The 17,496-nt window shown below is 53.4% G+C and overlaps 1 protein-coding gene across 1 annotated transcript; it reads left to right on the forward strand.

Annotated features, from left to right (window-relative positions):
- Positions 1–816: 816 nt before the first annotated feature.
- Positions 817–3,888, forward strand: ACTL8 (actin like 8; the record flags this gene model as incomplete). The annotated part of the gene is made up of 2 exons (XM_084242134.1): positions 817–1,164; positions 3,133–3,888. The coding sequence occupies 2 exons, from the start codon at positions 817–819 to the stop codon at positions 3,886–3,888; spliced, it is 1,104 nt and encodes a 367-aa protein (XP_084098260.1).
- Between the last annotated feature and the right edge of the window lie 13,608 nt (positions 3,889–17,496).

Below are 17,496 nucleotides of genomic sequence, written 5' to 3' on the forward strand. Positions count from 1 at the left end.
AGAGTTAGCTGCTCAGCTCACACTCCAAACCTACCACTTCTCATCCTAGCCTCATGCTCAGAGTGTGGTTTGTAGAATCTGGTTTGGGTTTAACTCTCAACCCTGCTTTTGTTATTTGTAACTTTAATCCCTCTGTGCCTCAATTTGCCCATGTGTAAAATGGGTGTAACATGGTACCTGCTTTATGGAGTGGGGTGAAGATATACGAGTATCAGGTCAAATCAGATGAAATTGCTGGTATTTGATCATTTTTCACCAACAAAAATGGCCATTTTACATTGTTCAGCTAAATGCTAAGTAGAGGGTATGCACCCCAGAAATAGTGCATGTCACCCTCGCCATCAGTATTACTACCCCTCCAGGTGCTACATATTATTTTACATCAGGGGCTCCGATCCTGCCCCATGTGTCCTTGAATCAGGCAGCCAGCAACCGCTGAACACTTGCTGTGTGAAAAACTTTTTGTCAGGTCGCTGGAGTGTGCTGGGGCCCAACCGCTGCTCTTAGGATCGGAAGTGCCCGCCTGGTGTGCAATGGGAGAAGCTTGGTGGGAAGCAGGAAATCCCGGAGTGCACCCACTAGGAAGGCCTCACAGAATGATTGGGGTGGGAAGACCAGTCCAGGTGCAGGTTACAGATGGTGCAGAGGCTTGGGAGGGGAGCCTGTGGCTTGACTCTGGGAGAACGGTGGGATGCCGTCCAGGTGATCTAGAATGCGCTCAGTGATCCCCCATCCTTTCCTTTCACAGGTGGCCTGAGTTTGCCAAACATCCTTGCAGAGCCAAGTTCAGAGGCCTGTCCCTCCTCTGCCTCCACCATGTCTGCAAGGACCATTATCATCGACCATGGGTCTGGCTTTCTGAAGGCGGGCTTGTCCGGGCTGAATGAGCCCCAGATGGTCATTCCGAGCATCGTGAGCTACCTGCCATGCAGAGAGAACCCTGGCCCCAGCTCTGCCCGGAGGCGCTTGATTCTAGGCATTAGCTCTGACCACCCTGACACCTTTAGCTACCCCATACAGCGTGGCCGTGTCCTCAACTGGGAGGCTGTGGAGAACATCTGGACAGTTGTTGTGAAGAAATGTAGACGGGGGCATGAGGACTCCCCTGTAATCATCACAGAGTCCCCCTTGAGAGAGCCTGTGGACCGGCGGAAGACCCTGGAGGTAAGGGATCCTGGGGCTGACCTCACTGGGGAGTGGGGAACCGCCTGGAAGTTTGTGTTTGGACATGGCTGGGCTCAGAAACTCTGCTTTCTAAATAATTTGCCCTATAAATGTTTTCTGAGTGTCTTGTGTGTGCCTGACACTGTGTGGGGCAAAAGGGGCTCACAGAGGCTTCTCCTCAAGCAGAGGCTCAGCAGCTAAAATACTGTATAAACAGTGCTATGGGGGAGACGGGATATCTATTCGTGCATTCCGTAAATGTTCCCAGGTCATATTCTGGCCCTCAAAGAGCTTAGGTTCGGACTTGACCATAAATAAGTTAACAGATAAGAATGCCAGATAGTAGTCAACTCTAGAAACAAGATGAAATTGAGTGATAGAAGACTGGTATGGAGAGGGAGAGCCCCTTTCAAGAGGGTGATCAGGGAGGACTTCTCTGAGGAGGTGACTCAAACCAGGGAGGTTGGAACCCAGTGAACTAGGGAGGTTGCAAGAGGGAGAGAAGAAAGTGAGGTTGGCAGGAGCTGGACTCTACAGGACTGGTGGGCTGTGGGAAGTGCTTGGATTTTATCTAGATCAAGGATTAGCTGAAGCTGGCCCTCCATTTGTTTTTTTTCCCAATAAAGTTTTATTGGCCCATAGCCACGCCCATTCATTTGCATATCAGCTCTGGCAGCTTTCCCACTACAACAGCAGACTAGTTGCAACAGGTACTATATAGCATGTGAAGCTTAACAAAATCTACTGCTGTTGGTTCGCTAGATAAACTATAAGATGTCTGGCTAGGATTTGAATTCCATACAAGCAACAAGTGATGTTTTATATCCCAAATATTGCATGGGGCATATTTATGCAAAAACATTATTTGTTTCTTATCTGAAATTCAGATCTAACTGGGCATCCTGTATTTTTATTTGCTAAATCTGGCAACCCTTCCCATTTTGCCCTTTACAGAATATGTTCCCCAACCCCTGCTCTAAATGAATAGGAAGCTTCTGGGGGAATTTTAAGTGGGAGAGTCATATTTGATTTTCTGTTTGAAAAAGAGAATGCTGGTTTCTCTTTGGGTAGTGGGTGGTGGGGGAATAATATTCTGTATGCAAGAAGGGAGCTCCCTGCCATTGAGGGGCAATGATGGGCTGCCGAGGCATGAGGAGGCAGGAAAGTGGTCAACAGCCTTTCTGCAGGTATAGTGTCAGGATCCTGGGGTGCAGCCAGAGCTGAGAAGTGGAGCAGGGTAGGAAACTTTGGGGGTGCTCTGTAAAGCCCAGTCTAGTGGCTTGGCCAAAACCTAAATATCAAAATTCCAGTTTTGTCTTGATGTTTGAGAATATTTTATTTAAAAAATTTAGACTTCACCTGCCAGGAGGAGGTGAGTCTTTCCCTCCCTCTACTCTCCACCTCTTCCTTCCTTTCCTGGCATTTTTGAAGCCAGTGGTGCATATGCAGCACTTCCCTCACCATTCATGGTTCAGGCTGCCAGGCTACCCTCGGCTGTGGCCCCCCACTTGTTGCCCCACACGATGTCAAGCTTCTCAGTGCCATTTCTGGCCATCTGACAGCCCTTCTCACCTTGCTGCCAAAATGGTCTCCTGAAACCCAAACTCTTCCTAATCCTCAAGAGCCCCCACTCTCTTGTGCCCACAGCACGAGCCTCAGGGGCCCTGAGCCCAGCACCCTGGGTGCAGCCACCAGCCCCTAATAGACGTCTGTCTACACTGACCTCAGTTTTTTTTTTTTTTTTTTTTTTTTTTTGTGGGACCCTCGCCGGTGGCCGGGGAACGAACCAGTGCTGCAGAGGCTGCGGGCAGCCCCGCAGCCCAGCGCTCAACCGCTGCGCCACCAGGGGAGGCCCCTGACCTCAGTTTTGAGAGCTGAGTGCTTAGCATAGATCTGGGGCAAACACACAGGTGGGCGCCCTCTGTTCAGGGACAGCACCCCTAGCCACTGCCTTCTCCCTTCTTGCAGATTATGTTTGAGTCCCTGAATGTCCCCTCCATACTCCTGGCAGACCAGCTGGAGATGTCCCTCTACGCCTCGGGCCTCCTGACCGGCGTGGTGGTCGATTCTGGCCATGGCCTGACCCGCGTGCAGCCCTTCCATCTGGGCGGCTCTGTCCGCACCGGCGGCAGGACGCTGGAGTTCGGGGGCCAGGACCTCTCCACCTACCTCTTCAAGAGCCTCTTTCAGGAGGCGTGCAACGAGCACGACCTGTTTCAGATGGACACGGTCACCACCATTCAGATGAAGAGGTGCTTCGTGCCGCCGAGTTTTGAGGAGGCGCTGGGCCTGCACCAGAGACGGCGGGCCAGCAGGCCGGATAAGAGCAACACCTACCAGCTCCCGGACGGCACCGCCCTAGAGCTGACCGCCATGCAGCGGATGGCTCCGGAGATGTTCTTCAGCCCCCAGAGGTTCGACCTGCCAGGGCCAGGCCTCTCGCAGGTGGTGCGTGACTCCGTCGAGACCTGTGACGCCTCCGTGCAGCCGGTGCTGGCCTCCCACGTGATGGCCTGTGGCGGCAACACCCTCTGCACGGGCTTCACCAAGCGCCTGTTCAACGAGCTGGCCACGGATCATTTCCCCTCCATCCAGTTCTCCATGTCGGTAGGTTCCAACAGAAACTTCAGCGTCTGGCTCGGGGCATCTGTTGTGGCTCATCTGTCCACTTACGGGTCTCAGTGGCTGACCAAAGAGGAGTATGACGAGCAGCTGCTTATGTGACCTGCGGGCTCCAGAGGGCCCCGGCTCCCCTCGGAGCGGCATGAGCAGGTTGACTTCAGCAAGGGGGTCTGGGCAGGGGTGGGCTTAGCTGGCTTCGGAATTCTGGGTCACGAGGGATGTTTTAGAATTTTATCTTGTTTCAAGAGTGGACCCGGGGGTCATCCCTGGAAATGGAAATGCTCCTGGGGACCTTTTATTGGGGTTCTGTCCCTGGGTGCCCCCTCTGAGCCAAGGGCCACCTGTTTTTCTCAGCCTCTCCTTGGGCAGTTTCATTCGCCTGGGGGGAGTAGGTTTCACTGGGCCAGAGGGACTAGGGCCATTGGCTAGTGGTCCTGCTTATTTTTGACTAGGGGGCACGGGAGGGTGAGGATGGGGACAGCTGAATTTCTAGTCCTTTCTGGCCAGGGAGGAATTGCTAAAGGTGGGTCTGCAGTGCCCTTCCCACCTGGGCCAGGGTCTTGTTTTATATTTGCAAATAAATAACCTGTTTGGAACCAGTGCTGGCTTCTGTGATAGGTGGGTGTAGGGTGGGCAGCCCCTTGGGGAGACGTGGAGATTGTTGTGAGGACTTTGGGGGCTGATGAACAGTGGTTACTGCTGAGCAGAGTGGACAAGGACCTGGAACCTCCTTCCACTGCCTCTCATTCACCCCACTTGCCCCAATAGTTGTTTTAAATTTGAGTTTCTATTAGTTTTAACATTTATTTGATCAATATTGGAGAACCTGCTGTGAGTCAGGCCCTGTGTCAGGGTACACTGAAGTACGGAAGACGCCTGAGGGTCCTGGTTCGAAAGACCTCACTGTGTGCTGTGGGAACACAGGCTGTGGACGGGAAATGTATTTCAGATGGTGAAGCATGAAATGAATCAGATGTCACAAAGCTTTGTGATCAGGGAGGGGAGGGGTGCCTCATTCAATGGGGGTGGTTTGACATGGAGACTCCTGGGGACGGGTGGTAACTGTGCCTGCCTTCCTTGGCACCTGTGAGGTTATGTGTTCAGGTCCCCCAGTAGTTAGGAAGGGCCACATGACCCTAACACAGGTCTGGCCAGGTCAGTGTCCATCTGACTCTTAAAATAACCCCGTCAACCCGAGGGGTGCAGAGGCTCCAGTGGACAGTGGACAGCAGAGCTGAGATGGAAGGAACTTGAATGGCCCAACCCACCACCTGCACTGCATGGGGACATGGGGAAGCCCCATATGTGCAACCACGGAGATTTGGGCTTGTTGATGTAATCATTGTTTGCTTGCTGATGTACCATTGTTTGCTTACTCTACCTATATATAGAAAGGAGCTTGTTATTTATTTAACCAATATTTTTTTCTGATAAGTAGGGAAACGAGGTTCAATGTCAGTGTGGGTTCTCAACTACTGGATTCTGTGACTGCTTCTGAAAGGGCTCATGGACCCCTAATGCTAACAGCCAAATAGATTTCCAGGTATAGTGTCTCTGCTGTTTCAGGGACAGCAGGAGAATCGGAGGCCGGGGCCCAGCTCACCTTGTCTTTGGTACATGAACCGTATTCTCTGAATCACAACTTTATCCCCAAATTTGGGACATCAGTAATACCCAGGGAAACAGGTGGGGGCCTGGAATGATGACTCTTCAGTGGAACAGCTCAGAACCAGCCTAGCACAGATCCGGGTATTTGGAAGTCTGAGGTGAGTTGCAGGCTAGCTCTGTCACCAGCAAAGGTACCCTGGGCAAGTTGTGTCATCTCTAAGTCCATCGGGTGACTGGGAGTCACATGTCTTCCTCTTAGAGATGTGGGGTTGAGGATGCATTAAGACAAGAGATGAGAAGTTGATTTGAAAACTAGAAAACATTGTTGAAAATGAGATGTGACTCTAACCTTTATAATTCCATATCACTCTCCCGTTAATCAGCAGTATTAGTAGAAACAGCACCCAGTGTCGTTAGCCAGGCTTGTTGGTGAGTGCTTCACAAATAGAGCCATATTTAATCCTCATGGGCATACTGTGAAATAAGTGATATTTACCCCCATATACAAATAGGAAAACTGAAGCTTAGCAACATTAAGCACCTGCTCAAGTTCACACTTAAGCTCAGCTAATAATAGAGTGTTACAATTAGGAATGAATCCGCGTTTTTAGAAAATGAGACGAAAAGTCATAGAAACATTGGAATTTGCTTCAGGTAATAAGTAGGCAGCCCCATGCGACGGTACTATATCTATATCAGCAAGTACTTTATTTTTCTTTCACTGGGTTGCCTCGTGGTAACAAAATTGCTGCAGAAGCTCCGGGCATTACACCCATCATCCCTGCAGGAAACGGAAGGATGAAGAGAGTGTGCCCGGACTCTGTTTCTTACCAGGAAAGCCTCATTTCACAGACTTCTGCTTATGCCTCATTTCTTCGAGGTAGCTGAAAGACACAGGAGGCGCGCAGGCATTGGGAGAGCTGATTCACACCACCTGATTTTCGGCAGAGCAGGAATTTGAATCTATCCATACTAAAGCCCAGTGTTGTACCCATAGTGCCAGGTTGTTTTCCTGCTTATCTGGGCCTCGTTGGTCCCCTTGGCCCTGAGAGATGCAGACGTGTGATTTTCCAGACTTGAGTGAAAGCTGCGTCGGGGAGGCAGTCATGGTGTGACATGCTGAGTAGTAATCTTTGTGCGCGGAACAGGTTTGTTTGTGTACACCTGAACCTGGAAAGGCAGAAGTGGGAAAACTAAGAAATGAGTACAAGAGAGAAGAGGAAGAAGGAGGAAGGATGGGCAAGGGGTATTTTTTTTTCCTTATTTAGCTCTGGGCAACTGTCATCAGAACGCTTTTTCTCATTTTATTCCGAATGTAACATTTAACCTTTCTGTTCAAGCATCAAATCTGGCTGCCTGGTGTATAATTATGAACTTTTCTTCGCTTTTCCCCCCCTCCCCCACCCCGAAAGCTTTTAAAACTCCCTCGCTGGGTACCATCTCTCTCCTCTGACTCTCCAATTAAATTAAAAATAGCAGCTCCATGGGGCTGTGCAGGGCCATCAACCTAAGGCGGAACTGCTGGCATGCCAGGCCTGGCGGGGTGGTGAGTGGGGCCCAGAAGATGCCTGCCAGCTCCAGCATGGGCTGGCAGCTGCTCTGAGTGGGGGGAGGCTGCCTGCCAGGGGCAGCCAGGTGCAGGGGGTGGGAGGCAGGGTCTTGGCAGCTGGGGAGAGGGGGCTGGGTGGGGCTGCTGGAGGGGACAAAGAGATGGTCCCCAGGCAGGCCATGCCCAGCTGTGAGGGCACAGTCCTGCCTGTTTCTTTTGCCAAGGCTGGGGCTTGGCACCCTTGCATTTGGACTTGGGTGGGGTTTGGATGCCCAAGTTCCCTGACATAACCCTGGTAGAAGCTTTAGGTTCTGCTGAGGCAGAGAACAAAGTCACTGGCTCTAGAAGAGACTTTAATTGCCTCTCCCGCTTTTAGGGCCTCTTTCTTCAGAGAGGCAGATGGTGAAGTGGACAAGGACTCGGACATCGAGGCCAGATCATCAGCATTAGCATCCTGGCAATGCTGCTTTCTGAGGCTGTTGCCTTGGGGGAATTTATTTAACCTCCTGTGCCACAGGAGGCATGTCAGGGTAATTTCTTTCATTGTTTGAGTGCAGAATAACATTATGTACACAGAAGTATCACAGGGATGGAGAGTGACTGGCTCCAGAGAGAAGCAGTCAGCCAGAGAGGCCTTCTGTAGGAAGTAATGACCTAGATGTGGCTTGCAAGGGAAGAAGGAACACGTGCTGTTCCTTTTGTTTGGAATGCTTGTCCCTGCTGGAACCCCACAGCTGCCTGCGACAACCTGACATGGGAGTTTAAATATATAGAACATTTAGAATGGCTGGAGAAGGATGGTAGTAGGGATTGGGCATAGATGAAGACAGAGGTCACTAGGGTCAGCTTTTGAAAGACATTGCAAGTCATCTCAGGGAGTGAAGATTTCATCCTGAGGGTGACAGGGAGGCCTATAGAATTGTAAGCAGAGTCATGACATCGTTGAAGGATTGGAGCTCTGGGTACAGCTTGGAAAATGGCCCTGACAGGGATCAGACCAGAGGAATCATATAAATCATGAAAACATGCCTTCTATTAGACTCTTACTCTCCGTGTGTGTTGTCTGGAACCTTGCTTCTCTCTGATGCCTGAGATTGGGAATTGTGGTGGTGGAGGGACCAACAGATCTTCCTTTCTATTGTCTGACCTCTGTCTGGTAGCTGTCACTTTTAGTGCATATCCAGACCCTGGGGTGCAGGAGAGGCAGCCAGAATGTGGGACTTGGGGAGAGTCCTCTTCCAGGTGAGAAAGTGAGATGAATTCATGTTGAAGGAAAGCCTGCCCTGTCCCAGCTGTGGCAGCTGTGATTGGCTCCGTGTGCACTTCCTTTCAGCACTGCAAACCCTGGACAGATCCCAGGCTTCAAGGTCTGTGGTAAGAAGCCAGTTTTGAATGCGAAAGAAGGAATCTTGGCTAAGAGGAAAGAAACAACTCTGGTACTGGCGTCACACAGATTCAGGCTTGAATCGCTGCTCTCCACTTGCATGCTGTGTCCCCTGGGGCCAAGAGCTGCCCCTCCCTGGTGGTGTTGCCTGGTCTGTAAAGCGATGATACTAGCACCTACCTCCTTGCACTCACTGATGAATATTTACCAGGCACCTGCTCTGTGTGAGCCCTTTTCTAGACCCCGTTAAATTGACGAGTCACAAAGTACTTAACGCAGTGCCTGGCACATAGTAGGTGCTCAATAAGGGTTCATTCCCCCCCCCCCCATGTCACTCATCTGCAGCAACACACTAAGATTGAAGACCCTGGTAGCTGTCAGTCACATGTGGATGTCCCAAAGCGTGGGCCTCAAAGCTCGCCCTGCTGCTAACAAGGACCCCTTCTTCCTGTCCTTTCACTGAGCTTTTCAGCCCAGGTGCTGGGGCTTTGCTGTCCCATTGCTCGCAGGGATCTTTGGAGTTTTAGACCCAGCGAATGAAACATGGGTCCAACTCTTTTCTTTGAATAAAACAGAATTCACTGGATTTGCTCAAATTCAGGCTGCTGTCCTGACCCCAGCTCTGTGTCTCACCCTCCTCGGAGAATCCAGAATGGATGTGGTACCTCCCAAACACAGGAAGGTGACATAGGGGTGTTGAAGGCACAGATTTGTTTGATAAATCTTACTGAACCCCGTCTGGGTGCGTGGTGCCACCCCGGACACAGAGAACAGGTCTGCTTCCCACTGTCCAAGATTTGGTGAGGTGAGGACACCACCCCAGGGAGGTGGGCAGCCCCTCCTTGGTCACCCTGTGTTGTGGGGTCACCACCTTCACGCAGATCTCTGGGCCAGCACACCAGGCTCTTGGAGGGGGTGAGGGAGCTTGGTGGTCGGCACCATTCCCACTGGAAATATCGGGCTGGGGGAGGGGGTTGGCCATAATCCGTGTTTAATTTCTCCAGGGCCTCCATTATAAATTCCATAACTCTGCTAGTCAAAACATGACTAATTCCTGGGACTGCAGCCCCCACCTGGGAGTAGAAAGCCCTGTGCTGTTTTTGCTGCTTTTTATCACCACTAATAAAGGCTTGGCAGTCGGAATTTAGCTGTGGTGGGTGGTTTTCTTATGCATGTGGGTAGCCCCCTCCCTCCTCGGGGTCGCTATAGAATGAATGCTTGCTTGCTGGGCGGGTTTTCTACCAGCTTTGTAATAATTCCTGGCCTGAAAAGCTGTGGGTTTGGGGGAAGTTTGCAGAGAAGGGACAGCAGTATTCAGGGTTAATTGGGCCTTTGATGATTGTGACAAGGCCAGGATGCTGTGTGATTTATGGAGAAAAGAGTGGGTTCCTTCAAAGTAAATACAGCAAAATTGCAGGTGTGATGTTCAGCCTGCTGAATGGAACGTGATTCCCTCACACGGCCAGCTGCACGGTCTGTGGGAGAGTGGGCTGTGAGGCCATAAACTGTGTGCTGTGCAACTCAGGGCAGGTTCCTTAGCCTTTCTGAGCCCTAGTTCCCTTATCTGATAAATATTTCAGTGTGCCGTCAGTCCTGTCTGTACTATGAGCCTTTATGCCCTTGCCGAGTGCCTGGCCCATCAGAGGCCATCTGAGGTTGGGGGGGGGGAATCCCCTCTGGTTGTGTCATTTTATCTAACACTTCAGTCATTACATATTCATTAAAAATGTTCCTTGAGGGCCCTGCTAAGGCATTAGTCTGTTGTCTTTGCAATAAACAACCAAGTTGGCTTTTATCTCTCTAAAAATAGTGTTTGTCTCCAACCTCTTGGCTCTCCAGCTGGAATCAAGGTGGTCTGACTGCAGGTAGGAAAGGGAGGAGCCTTTGTGGCAGTGTGAGGGTGGAGCATGTGGGCAGAATGGTGCAGAGGGCTCACCTGCCTTAAAGAGATGGGCGGGATGGTGCACCCGGGTCAGTGGTAATTAGGTGAGAGCTGGGTCAAGGTGGCGGGTGAGCCCTGGGAGAACCCGTCTGTCTGTCATCTGTCCATCGCGTGTAATTGTCAAAGGACTGAAGCAGCAGTCATAGAGACCTGATTTTTTAGCCTCTGTCCTTTCTAGCTCTGTGACCTTAGGCTGATTACACAGTATCTCTGAGCTTCAAGCTCCTCATCTGTGAAATGGGGTAACTATAGTCCCTACCTCAGGGTATATAGAGGATGCTGTGAGCTACTATAAGAAAATTCCAGCACTGTGGCTGGCCTCACTGGGCATGCGATGCTCATTGGCTGCTATTACCATTGAGCTGTTACTGTGATTGTGAAAATTATCAATCCTTTTGGTGGGTCTAATGGGGGATCGTTGGCATTAACAGCCCAAGGTTTGGCCCTGGGGTAACTGGCCATGCCCAGGGCTGTGAGGTGGCAAGTCTGCTGCACTGTCACATCATCCTGGAACATCCTGGAGCATTCCATATGGATACTCAGGAAGGCCTGCACCCCCAATGGCTGTACTGCCCATCTCTCCAGGCTCAATGGTGCTGGTCTCCCCATCCAAGCTGCCACCTCTTGGCTTCCCCTGCCCTGTGTTGGTTAATAGTTTCAATGTGAAAAGCCTCTACTCTTCTAGCTTCTGGGGGATTAGAATCCAAAGAGAGAATGTCAATGTCAGCCAATGACACCTGTCAGCAAAACTGTCGACCCCGGGGCTGAGACCTTGAACGTCAGATTCACCTCGGATAAGCCAGAGTTGCAATAAATCATCTTCCTGTTGTTTCTGCCTTCAAAATATATCCAGAAGCAGCCACTTCTCTCCCACTCTACAGCTATCCTGTGGACCATCATCTCTCACCTGGTTCCTGCAAAAGGAGCCCCCACCTGTCCACATGTGCCCAGCTTTGCCTCCCCTGCTGTCCTTCTCAGTACATGGGCTGGCCGCAGAACCACCGGTGACTGGTGATGTCACGTCGCACTTTGCTTAAAAGCCCGCCATTGGCCCTCAATCACTCAGAGTGAAAACTGAAGTCCCACTGTGTCCTCCATGGACCTGTATGGTCTGGTCCCTGCTGTGTGCTGGCCTCTTCTCCCCAAACCTCATTGCCTCCAGCCCCCCAGGTCTCCCCCAGTGGTCCTCGGTTCTGCTGGGCCTGGTCTTGGGAGGGCATCTGTTGAACTGATTTTTTTGAGGTTTGAAAGCCTCTCACCTGCAGGATGTGAAGGTAGGTAGGTGTCTGATAGACTTTCCATTCTAGGGAGATGGGCCTGATTATAGAGGTGAGGAGAGACCAAGAGAGGAGACAGGGCACGGTTGTGCCTGCTCTGTTGTGAGTGGCAGAACAAGGTCTGAGTGGAGTCACCCTACTTAATGCCCCCCTTCCATTTGTTGAGCATCTACTACATCCCAGGCAGTGGGGCTGCATAGGCTCCTGGCTATGAGGGGCTCAATGTGTAGACCCTTGACCTCACCTCCTGATCTTCCCATCCCAAATCCCATCACATGAGGCTCTGTCCACTGTCCTCCCAAATGCTGGAATGTTCCAGGCACAGCCTCCATCTAGGTGCCCCACCATCTACCCTACCTCGCTGGCTCATCTTTCTCCCTTTCTCTTCAGTCTGGCTCCAAGCACCATCACCTGCCCAGCTCAGCTTGTGCCCAGGTCCTTGCATGCAGTGAGTTGGAGGCATCATCTTTTTTTTCTGGAGATTTGGGTAAGGCTGGAATAGTGCTGAGCTGGACTGTAGCTGCTGGAGAGCAGGCTACTAAGCAGAGTCCGGGGCAGCAGAAAAGCCCAGTGCAGAGATAGAGGCTGCGTCGCTTGGTGGGCCACCAGTTCCCAATATGGGCTTGTGGGAGCCTCAGTGTGTCCTTTATAGATGAGGACAAGAAAGCAGACCTGTCCTGGCCGGCAGCTCCGGAGCCTGAACCTGCGAGGCGCCTCTCCTAGGCCTGTCTGCTGAGCATGTTCTGTGCAAAGCTTGTAGCCTGGGTGAGAGCCACGCTGTCTGCAGCCAAAGGCTGAGGCTCAGAACTTGACTGAGCTGCTCTCCAGCACTATGACCTTGGATGAGCCACTTGACCTTTGTCTATTTTAGCTGCAAACTTGGGCTAAGTCAGCCCAAGGGTGTTGTGGGAAGGACTCTTGAGAGTCTAGGAGAAACTCATCCATGGGTGCCTTCTTGGAAAAAACCTGCCACATCACTGTTGTTACCTCTAGGGAAAGGACTGGAATGTGCTAGAAGGAGACGGGAGAGCCAGGTTTCTCTCAACACCTTCATTTACACATAGCATAATTGAGGAGCGGAGACCCTCTCTTCATTGCTGTCAATCCTATACCCTCCCCACCTGGGGGCACACTGGTGGCCCCGTGACAGCATCCTGCCTGCCCCCAAGCGTGACATCTCTAAAGGGTGTGGGGGGACTGTAGCCGACATGTGATTGTGATCCCCACTTGGGTGATACATACTCTGGTTCGATCAAGTCCAATCTTCCCCCCCTAAATGAGAAAAAAATGTCTTGGGGATGCCTTGTGCCACAGCCACCCCTAATCTACAAACCCTGCAATTCTCCAAAAGAGAAGGGAAAAAATGCCTACGCAGTGTGGCCGACTCCCGGGCCAAGATTTAGTGACGGGAGCTGCAGCGAGGACTCGCATTACTGAGCCTTCATTACTTTTACAAAATATGTTCCGGTAGGTTCACCCACAGCTATAAAGCGCCGTCGTAAATAATTAAACTCCACTTGTCAAGGGGGCCGGGAGGGGGTTGGTGAAACCATGATGTGGAGCAAGGAGCATGGGCCTGGGAGACGGGCGTTCTGGGACCCGTCGGGGCTGTCTGATCCCTGTGACCTTGACTGCGACTACCCACCTGGCCGTGGCGTCCCTGAGCGCGGAGGGGAGCAGTGCAGGTGGTCCGTGAAGCCCCTGCCACCGCTGACAGTCAGCAGCGCTCAGCTCCAGTGAGCCTGCGTGTGGGAGAGCACGGTGCCCCCCTCCCAGGCTTCCTTCTCTGACCCTCCCATGAAGTCAAGCATGTTAGAAATTTGGAAGCAAATATCAGGGCACAGGCAGCCTTGCTGCTTTCAGATCTTGAAGTCCAGTGCAGACGACCATCCAGGAAACTGATCTCCATGCTAGGGAAGTCCAGAGCCCTGAGGAAATGCAAGGGAGGAGCAGAGACTCAGCCTGGGAGGGCCCTGGCAGGCTTCCTGGAGGAGGTGCTGTGGGGCCTGGTCTGGGATAATAGGTAGGAGTTGAACAAGGGGGGCATTCAGTGCAGAAGGGATGGCCTGAGCCCCTGGGGAAAGGAGAGCCCCAGAGTTAGCAGGCTGGCTGGGGCTCTGTCAAGAGCAAGAGCGGTCAGGAGGACTCTGGTTTTTAGAGTGGATCTGAGACCTTAAATGCCCACTGGAGGAGCATGTCTATCTCGAGGGAGTTTTCACAGTTCTGTGCCTCAACCCGGAAAGCCGGGCTAAACTTTGGCTGTTTCTTTTGGCTGGTCTCCTGGGGTTCCACACGCATCCTCTGTTTCCAGCCTGCGTTTTGAGCTGCTTTGCTGGGCCCTGCCCGGGAGAGGGAGGAGGCACGACGGTGTGTCTGGGGTGGGGAGGAGCGGAGCTTCACCCTGAGGAGGACCAGGGCTGCTGCAGGCTGGACAGTGGAGAGGCCTGTTCAGAAATTACCTACACAGTGTGGCCAATGGCCGGGCCGAAGGTGGGAGGGCAGGGAGCAGGGGTGCAGTGCAGCAGGCCTGTCCTGATCAGCCCCGTGTCTGTTCCCTGGGAGACACTTTGCCCTGACAAACACCAGATTTTAGGTCCCCCCCCCACCCAGGGGACACATACTTTGCTCCCCAAGTGGGCGTGAGGAAGATCTCCCCTTCCTGGACTTTGGGAAGCACAGCCACCCCATCCTTCCATCTTGGGAGTGGAAACTCTCCCAACGGCTCTCCCCCAAGTCTCCTCCTAACTTCCAGCCCCCCTCTTGGCCTTTCCAACCTCCTTCAAGCTGGAGATAATCTGGGGGCTGCAAGGCTCCTTCTCACCAGCTTCTTTGCATTCCTGCTGAGCGGGCTCGCATCTCGCCTCGGAATGTAGGTGTAGTTGGCATCTGTTGACTTGGGGCCTCATCCAAACGGAAGCAAAAATACTTTCATTTTAACATTCATTTACCTGCAAGCATACCTCAAGCATTCCCGCCTCAGGACCTTTGCATGTGCTGCTTCCTCTTCCTTTGCCTGAATGTCTTTTTTTTTTTTTTTTTTTTTTTAATAGAGGCATGCTTTATTTATTTATTTGTTTGTTTGTTTTGTTTATACATGCACTGGGTACAGTCAGAAGCGCGGGAGGGTGAGAGAATTCACCAGAGCCAGAGCGGGGAGCAGAGCAGGCAGAAGGACCGAAGTACACTGCTGAGGGGAGCAGCGGGCGGCAGGAGAGGTCTGCGCGCCATGTGGGACCCTCCTCCAGTGGCTGGGGAGCAGCCAGGGATCGAACCGGCGCCGCAGAGGCTGCGGGCAGCTTCGCAACCCAGCGCTCAACCGCTGCGCCACCGGGGAGGCCCTGCCTGAATGTCTTATTCCCAGACCCCCGCATGGCTGGGTTTCCCTGCAGTGACCTCAGACACTCCCCCCTCCAAGTCACACTATACAATCACCTACTCTATTCAGAACTTGTCAGCACCTGAAGTGGTTGGTGCTTGCTGTTGTCTGTCTGCACTTCATGCCCCCTTCCTCAGTGGACCTTCTTACACCAGCTCCGTGACACTTGATCTGTCCTGCCCACTGCAACCCCAGGCTTGGCGGCAGTGCCTGGCTCAGAGCTCATACTCAGGAGGAGTGTGGTGGGCACCCTTCCCAGCCCTTTGGCTCTGCCAGTCCCAGGGCCCACAGTCTGGTTAGGGGGACTTGACGGAGACAGCAGGACATCTGCAGGGCCGTGGTGGAGGATCTGCAGAACTCTGTCCTCGGATGCAGGTGACAAAGGTGTGTGGCTGGTTGGGATGGCAAGAGCTGGGTCCTCTCCAGCCCTGATCAGTCGAGAGCTGGAACTCAGGGGCCCAGACCCCATAGGGACTGGAGGGACTGGAGGGCCAGGGGAGGTGGGTGTGGATACTGAACCAGGAAATGGCAGGGAGGTGACTGGGGTGGGCACCAAGGGGCTGCTGACCACCCTCTTGCCTAGGTGGAGGCCGTGCAGGCTCCCTAGGACCATCCTGGAGATGGGGGGGCAGCTGTGTGTTTCTGGGGTGGGGAGGAGTAGAGATTCACCCTGGGGAGGACCAGCACCGCTGCAGGCTGGATGGTGGGGGCTGACCAGGCTGGGTGGGAGAGCAGGAGGGGGTGGCGGTACAGCAGACCCCAGGAGTGGGCCGGAGGCCCTGCGGGGAAGCAGCCTGGTCATAGCAGGACTGAAGATCCAGTTTCCCGGGGCAGGGCCGGGGCCCTGGCCTCAGCTTCCATGGCTGGTTTGGCTTCTCCGTGGGGTGTCAGTGTGGGCCCCTCGCGACCCATCCAACACCCAACCTGAAACTCAGACATTTTCCTTTATCTGAATCAGACTGTTCCAGGAGACCATGTATCTGGTGTGGGGTGGGCAGCTGGGCCGCATTCCTGGAGCACCTGCTCCATGCCAGGGGCTGCTCTGGCCGCCACCTTGCTGCGGGCGAGGTGGGGTGGGTGTCATGGCCTCCGTGGGGTCGCCGGTGGACACACCTGGGCATGCTGCGGCCCTGCCTGTGTGTGGCAAGATATGTCAGGAGCCAGCCCTCTGGGAGCGACTCCCAACCAGTGGGGGAGGAGGCTGGTGGCCCTGAGCCCAGCGTCCTTGCCTGTGCCTGGGGGATGCTTCTGAGCCCTGCTCTACCCAGTGGGAGGGAGCCCCGGTCGCCCCCAGGGCTAGCTGCTCACAGTCATCCGTCTGGCCTGCCTTCTCCTCCTTGCTCTGCACATGATTTCATGGGGTCACTGGCTTGTACCTAAGTCCTTGTCTGCTTTGGGGGGACCCAAACTAAGAAAGGGGATCAGAGAAGAGACAGAGATGGGGGATGTTTTATCAAGGAGAAGCACCCCTCCCCTGACCTCTGCCTCTACCTACCCTGGAAGGGAGGAACCTGGTACTGGGGTCATGCCCAGCTTGACTTCTAGAAGATTCCATCAAGGAGCAGAATTCAGTAGACATCACTGACTCCAAATCTGGGCTGGGGGAACCACAAGCGGGGGCTGAGGGCTTAACATGTTCAGCGGGGTGGCATCTAGCCATGTGCCAGGGTCCCAGCAGCTGTGGGGTCAGAGTGGGAGGGCCGCCCAGCAAGAGCCCCACAGCGGGGAGTGGAATTATCCACATCGGAGGGAAGAGCCGGAGCCGGAGCCGGTCCAGCCCTCCCAGCACAGATGGTGCAATTAGCCGATTGGACAGATTCTCTGCAGAAGACGATGCCACTCGAGGAAAGGAAACAGTTCTGCGGGGGGTCTTTTCTCTATTTTAAAAGCAGCCGGCAGTGTATAATTCCTTCAAGTAAATGGTGTATTTAAGTGCTTCGGGTGGGGGTGCAGCCGTGATACTTGCTGCTATGTGGAAATTAGAAAGATGCTGGGCCCTTGTATCTGGGCACCTGCTGGGGGCGGGAGCGGGTGGGGGCAGCCCAGGCTGGAGGGGGAGGCGGGCAGATCACATCCCCTATGTTGGCTTCTGAGGCAGGATGGGACCCACCCCCGACCCTCCCCTGAGTGGTGGTTGGTGCCTGACCCCAAAGACCAGGTCAGCGTGAGGGTGCGAGGGCTCCTCCTCTTCCACTGCTGAACCCCGTCTCCCCGCGTGTGTGCACGGATGTGTGTTACGGTGCCCGTCTCTGGAGCTATGTCTGACTTTGTGTCTCTCTGCACAAATCTAGGGCTTGCCCCTCTGCCTCTGTGCCCTCCCAGGATCTGGATGTGTGTGCACAGAAGGACAATTGGCTGCTCAGAAATAAGGCCTCAGCCCAGCCCCCTTCCTCCCTGCGTGTCCAGCCTACTAAGTCCCAAGGATGCTCTGTAGGCCCCCCCCAGATCATCCTGCGGTCCCCGCGCCCACCCGATCCCTCCCTCAGCCCTCTGCTGACCTCACATCCAGTGCCCATGCCATACCGATCCCGGCCAGGGAGGGTTGGGTCATAAGGTGGGTGGTGGTCTGTATGG

The sequence above is a fragment of the Talpa europaea genome (genome assembly GCF_964194135.1).
Source record: "Talpa europaea genome assembly, chromosome: 9".
Taxonomy (NCBI): Eukaryota; Metazoa; Chordata; class Mammalia; order Eulipotyphla; family Talpidae; genus Talpa; species Talpa europaea.